The 6,800-nt window shown below is 28.9% G+C and overlaps 1 protein-coding gene across 2 annotated transcripts; it reads right to left on the reverse strand.

Annotated features, from left to right (window-relative positions):
• Positions 1-1,536: 1,536 nt before the first annotated feature.
• Positions 1,537-5,151, reverse strand: LOC123305989 (4-coumarate--CoA ligase 1-like). 2 transcript variants are annotated; one of them, XM_044887839.1, is made up of 8 exons: positions 4,967-5,151; positions 4,035-4,242; positions 3,370-3,673; positions 3,133-3,292; positions 2,298-2,456; positions 2,005-2,235; positions 1,782-1,944; positions 1,537-1,695 (listed from the first exon to the last, which is right to left on the reverse strand). In XM_044887839.1, exons 1-8 carry the CDS (start codon positions 5,048-5,050, stop codon positions 1,574-1,576), a joined length of 1,431 nt encoding a protein of 476 aa, XP_044743774.1. In that variant the 5' UTR covers positions 5,051-5,151; the 3' UTR covers positions 1,537-1,573. The 2 variants fall into 2 exon arrangements, with proteins under 2 accessions (XP_044743774.1, XP_044743773.1); XM_044887838.1 differs by having other exon boundaries at positions 2,298-2,588.
• Between the last annotated feature and the right edge of the window lie 1,649 nt (positions 5,152-6,800).

Consider the following 6,800-nt stretch of genomic DNA (forward strand, 5'->3'; position numbering starts at 1 on the left):
CAGTGAATAAAGGCAATTAACACCCCCAATACATATAAGAGTAAAAATACAGTAACATCCAAAAATTTGGATACTATCAAATATTTTAAGTATGTATATTATAGAGCCTTTATATACGGGGTGTTAGAAAAGTGTCCGAGCAGCAGTCAAATTGATAATCGTTTTCGAAAAATCTATTGATGAAAATGCTTTTAAACAGACCAAACCTTGTAATTTTAAAAGATTCTCTATCTCTTTCTATTATGAGAATTTGAATGAAAAACTTAACTTACTTCAATAATATATTCGGTTCTCGAAAATATTTTTTAGTACAGATCAACCTCAAGGCCAGTACCTTAAAAAAACGTCTATAGCCCTGCAATTTGCGTATGCAACTACTTTTATGCAACTAAAGTCATAATTTTTCGATATACCTGGCTTGTAAACCGGGTGCACTTTCAAGTATTCCTAGCATTCCTGATATAGTTGGCAAATAACACACAACTTTGGTTTTTTAAGTCACACTCCATATATTTTCTCAATTGTTTTGGAATTTCTTTGTTTATCTTATCGTGAACCAATATTGTTTAACCTGAAAGTCACTCTTGTTTGATAATTTCAACTATTGATACATTTTCTGTTTGACGAGATTGTTTCCAGACTTTTAAACCTCGTTGTATCATTGGTGGTACTTGTATGTGTGAGGGTTTGCATAAATCTACATTGAACAACCCCTTTACTTCAAAATTATCCCTTAAATTAAGAGAAGTGAACATGTATAAATGAAAACTCGTCAAATCATTTTCCAGTTCATTTAAATTTTAAAATATTGCAAAATGATATATTTTATAATTTTTACAAAAATACAAATCGTATAATTAGGTACCAGTATATGAATAATTCGAACTTTTTGAAGAGTAAAAATTTTATTTGAAATGTTTGAAGAATTATCATGTAAGAGTTTTTGTGCTATCATTTTTTTTTTTTAGTTTTAAAAAGCTAGATAAAATACTTTGATAATACATAAATGAACTAAGTAAATCAATTTTTGCTAAAGTAATCATACATAGTAACAGAGAGATGTTCAGTAGATTGACATATATTGTAAATCAGACTAGAACTACACATTTCCATTGATTTGTTTGCTGGTTGGGAGGCAAAACCATAAAAAATGCAACAACAAAAAAAAAACCATATCAAAAACCGACATATATGTTACCTAGGAAACTAATCCTTTTCAACCGATTCAGCTTGCCATGATTTTGAGAAAATGCAAAAATATTTTTAAAGCTGCCAATTTCTATTTTTATCAAAATTTTGTGTTTTATCATTTAAAAAAATTGATTTGTGAAAGTTATCAGAAGTTACAGTTAACAGAGATAATTTAAAATAAGTACAATGAAAATTTTATCTTATATCATAATAAATATTCTGATCAAACCAAACGTACTGTACGCACATATTGGGTTGATTACTAAAGCAGAAGCATGTCTTTTTTAAACTCATACTACAATTTATTCATTCAGTCAAACAAAAAAAAAAAAAAAACCAACATGATTTCATCAATAAAAATTAATTTATTTTTTTTACATAATTACATCGGTTTGTTATTAAATCTCGATCGAACCTCTGCTACACGAATTTTACCTACTGGGGTTCGAGGAAAATCTTTAACAAATGCTACATATTTTAATTGTTTCTCTTCGGGTAAACGTTCTAAAATAAAACAGAATTCATTAGGATTATTTGATTGGGATAATAATTGAATTGTTATATTTTCTGAGAAAGTATTAGGGTTATACCTTTTACAAATTTAATAATATCATCCTCAGTTGCTTGTACTCCCGGTTTTTTCATTATAACAGCCATTGGTTCATCAAGTTGATTCTTTTGTATACCAATTACACAACAGGCGGAAACAGCTGGATGTTCCACAACAACCCTTTCGATTTCTGTGGGTGATATCTTCAGAAAATGAAAAAGAAATTATTTCCTAGTTTTTTATTTGAGTCTTTTCAAACTTACCTTTTTGCTTCCATTAATATTCAAAACAATTTCTTTTCGACCTAGTATATATAAACAGTCATCTTCATCAAAGTAGCCTAAATCTCCCGTTCGGAACCAACCATCTTCATCCAGAAATTTTTTCGTAGCTTCTGGATTTTTATAATATCCATTGAATAATTGTTTTCCACGTACATATAATTCACCACGTTCTGGTTTTTTTACTTCTTTACCCGTTTCTGGATCAATTAGCTAGTAGACACATAAATTGGTTTAGATTTCAGAAATTTTCCATTTCATCGAAATTTTTTTACCTTAACTTCCACATCTTTGCGCCATAATTTCCCCACTGAATCACCTTTACTCAATATGTAATCTTTACCATCTTCAATATCAAATTTAAATATGGTTGGTGCTTCCAAACATCCATAAGTATTCATTATATAGGCATTAGTAAATTTTTTTTGACATTCTTGGATTTGAGAACGGAATATTGGTGAGCCGTACACGCAAATATATTTTACACTTGCTAAACTATATTTATCCAGTAACGATGAACGAGCGATTGATAATAACATTTCTGGGATAACACGCAAATGGGTAACCTAAGTTTATTTTTGTCATTAATGCTATTAAGAAAATTAAATATTCTTTGTTTGCAAATTGTGAAGATACAGAGGAGATAAAATTTGACCAAAGAAAGGGATTTTATTCTCAAAATGGTAAAATATTATGTAATTACCCCTTTAAAGGTCAAGACACACACACAAGTGTAATGCTTCAACTTCTAACGTAATAATAACATAAAAAAATAAAAAATCAAATCCTTCTCATCAAAACCCGTTGCGTAGTTTTAAAGATCTAAACACACCAAGAAATTAGGGACAGACAGACGGAGGCGACTTTGTTTTATACTATGAATTGATGATGCTGCCTTGGCTTTCTCTTGCCACGAACTTATTTTTTTGATTGCCTTGAGACCGTGGATAAGCTTAATTAGAATCATTTGCAGAAATAAAGCTAACACGTGCTCAGGCGTGACCTAGATTTTTGCATTCAAACAAATTGAACGACTCTCTGTTGTTAATCGAAGACAATTTTTTTGTCTAAACCTAAGTTTGTTTTTGTCTAAGTGAATTTTGTACGTACCTTAAAGTTGTGAATTGTCTTGACACAATTTTGTATTGAAAAGTTTGCTAATAAAACCACTGTACCGCCCACGCAAGAAACTAAACTACCTATCAAAATACCAGATCCTGCCACATATGGAAAATTTATCAATGCAACGTCTAAAAATTTTTCACTTTCTCTGAAAAAAAAAACCATTTTACCAACTAACACACAGTTAGGGCAGTTTTTAATTTTAATAATTTCATTATAGCTTACAGATACTGTTTTTGATAATCTAATGAAGTGCCATGCAACATATTAACAGCTTTAAAATTATCTGTACTTCCACTTGTGCATATTATAATTGCAATGGTTTCATATGGTTTTTCAACATTGAATGGAATGAAATTATCTTCTTCATTGTGTTTTGATTTTAATTCAATGTATAGTGACGATTCAAATACAAATACTTTTGTTTCTAAATTATTCTTTTCTATTAATTGCCTGAAAAATCTTTCATTTGGTTGATCACAAAATAATACTTTAGGTTTTGTCCATACTAAAAAGGCTTCTTTATATTCTGAAAATAATTAATATTTTCTATAATGAGGCAAAAGAGAGTATTTTTCTAAATAAATAGGTGCATCGTTTAATCTGAGTTATAGAAGGGCTGTTACTTCAATTATATTTAGTTTTTTAAATTACGGAAAAAACCTTTTTCCTTTGAATATTTTTCGTTTTTCGCAAAACTGAAGAAATTATAAAATAATGCATGGATTATGTTCTCTTACATAACATAATTCTAGGATACTTTGTTAATTTCTAGGATACCGTTGCTTTGGCTAATTTTGAAAACAAGGCTATGTGATTGATCTAGTTTTGCGAACACCAAAACCATTATGACTATATAAATTATTTAAATGTGTAATGAGTATACATACTGTCTAAATAATCAGATCCTACAGGTGCTGCGATAGCTCCCAGTAAAAGTATGGCTAATGGGATTGTGACTGCATCTATACAATTATTACTACAAAATACTACGACATCTCCTTCACCAACACCAATTTCCTGCAGTCTTAGAGCGATACGTATTGCATAGGTTAGATATTCATTGTATGTTACTTTTTCACCAGTTTTTTCGTTTATCTAAAGAGAGAAAATATTTTAATTTTAGGAAATTTATTTTAGTATAGTGAATTTCAGATTTTTTTCTGGTCTATTTTAAACCTAAGCTGCGTTCTAAGTGACTTGAGTTCTCAGGTCTCGAATTTCTCATTTTGAGGCCAACAAAAACTTTTTAAATGGAAAGTAATATGGTTTTCCAATCTATTTCTAGTGACTGAATGTACTTTTAGTACTGAATGTAAAAATTATTGCTTGGTTTGCGCTTCTTGTTTTTGTCCTGTGGAATAGCGAGCAGAAAATGAATTTATTAATTAAAAATTTGGCAAAGTAATTGAGAGAGACAAGTGATTAATTAAGAAAGGAGTATTACATCTAAACGAAAGAAGAATAAAATACGCGATATATCAGAACGAAAACAGAAATGAAATGTGTAACTGCTAGCTTCGTTTAAAAAGCGAAGGGTTGTCTTTATGGCAAAGAAACTTGGGCTTAGACAGGATGCGTGACTTCAAAACAATATTGATGAAAAAGAAGAGCTACTAATATGATGGCAAAGTTTGATTTTTAGGTGGCCGAAGAAATGTATAAGAAGGTCTTAATATAGGAGCATTTACCTTAAAAACGGTAAAACAAAAGTATTAACGAATTAGCTAGACAAAGTGGCTCACACTACTTCACCAAATTACCGGGTAAATTCACCCATAGTATCATTAGATACAAAGACTATGAAACCAATAGCACTTACTATGTAAACTTTATCGCCATGTTTCTTACAGTTTTCGTAATAGTATGCACCAATTCCACCGATTTTCGACACATCAACACTCATTTTTCACGATCAAAAACTTTCACTAAACTTGATTTTAAATCGTCCAATAAATTAATTTGATTTAAGCACTCCACATGTAAACTAGTTCTAAATAGATAACTATTTTTATATTTATAGCATCCTTAAACTTCTTATCTGAAAAAAAAAAGTACTTGAAGTAATCCTTCATGTTCTCCGTAAAGATAATTAAAGATTTAGTAAGTGATTTGCTTGTTGTTTGATTGACTTGTATTATTTCTAATTATTTAATCGTACAAAATAAGTGCATGATTATTAAAAAACAAGTTCAAAAAAACTTTTATAAGTTGGTTGTTTGTTGAATTGAATTTCAAGATTATTATACTATGGCATTTTTTGAATAAATCCTGTACCAACTGTGAAAGTTTGATTCTTAAAAGATATATTCCCCGAAACTAAATAAGAAACTTCTGAAATACAAAACTTTAACCGAAATTAATATATTACGATCATGACACTGACACAATTTAAATTTATCAGAATTTGCTAAAGCGGCAGTCATTTTTGAACAGAATAACATAAGCTTTAACATCTTTAATATTCCTTACTATAATGCCAATCAATTTGACTAGCCAGTAACCAGTTACTAAATAACACACGAAACATAAGCCACAGTTTATAAAGAAATGCACTTTAATTTCAACAAATAGTAACAAAAATAATAAATTGTTTCAGTAAATATACAAAAATTTTTGAATATTGCATTGATACATGATACATTCATATAAAAAAATTCTTATTTTGCCATTTATAATTAGCACATTTTCTTAGTTATGTGATTTTTAATACATTTCGTGCGTTATAGACCCGTATAAAATCATTGAAACGTGAAAAATTTGAAAAAAAAGGTTTTGTTCAAAGTAAACATTTAATTATAATACTAATGAAAATAATTATTCGATATTTGAAATGTATTGTATCATAAAAATGTAGCAGTTTTGGTATCTATCAAAAAAAAAAATCAAATTTTTTTATTATCTGTTATCAGAAACCATGTGAAGTATTTTTTTAAATGATAATAAAATCATAAACAATTTTATTTTTATTACCTACAGACGGAAATGCTCTATATCACACAACACCTCTATATTCCGTCAGCACTCGCATATAATCAGCATATGCTTCAAATATTTGGCGCGTTAAATATTCTTTAACTTTGTGAATCATAATAACCTCTACATAATTTCATGTAAATTTAATTTTTCAAGGCAGTAGTTAATTAAAAGTAGTTTGATTACATGATGATTGAATGATGTTTGAGAATGAAAATATTAGAGCAGAGAAATAATCAAAATAATTTTAATTCATTTTAACTACTTTCACCATATTTCTATCACAAGTTTCTTTAACTTACCGAGTAGGACTGATATTAAACTAACGAAAGTACAAGAACATGCCCAAAAATTTCCGAAGTTAACATTTTCTTGATTAAACCTTTATGCTCGTGATGAGAGAAATTTTCACAATTTCTGAAAGACTTGAAAAAATATATTTAAAAAATGTAGATAGGTAGAAAAATCAGAAAAATTCATAATTCGAAAATAGATAAAAGTATATTAAGATAGGAAAAGTTTCAACTGCTTCTGATCTGTCTAGGTCTCAAAGAAGACGAGTCAGGAAATTTTTTCAAAAAATCAGTTTTAAGATTTTTAACATGCTTTTGTATTAATTTTTGTCCTATAGAGGATTTGACTATACCTCCAAATCACACACTATACATGGAAGTTGTGTA

This window comes from Chrysoperla carnea, chromosome 1, assembly GCF_905475395.1.
Source record: "Chrysoperla carnea chromosome 1, inChrCarn1.1, whole genome shotgun sequence".
NCBI lineage: Eukaryota > Metazoa > Arthropoda > Insecta > Neuroptera > Chrysopidae > Chrysoperla > Chrysoperla carnea.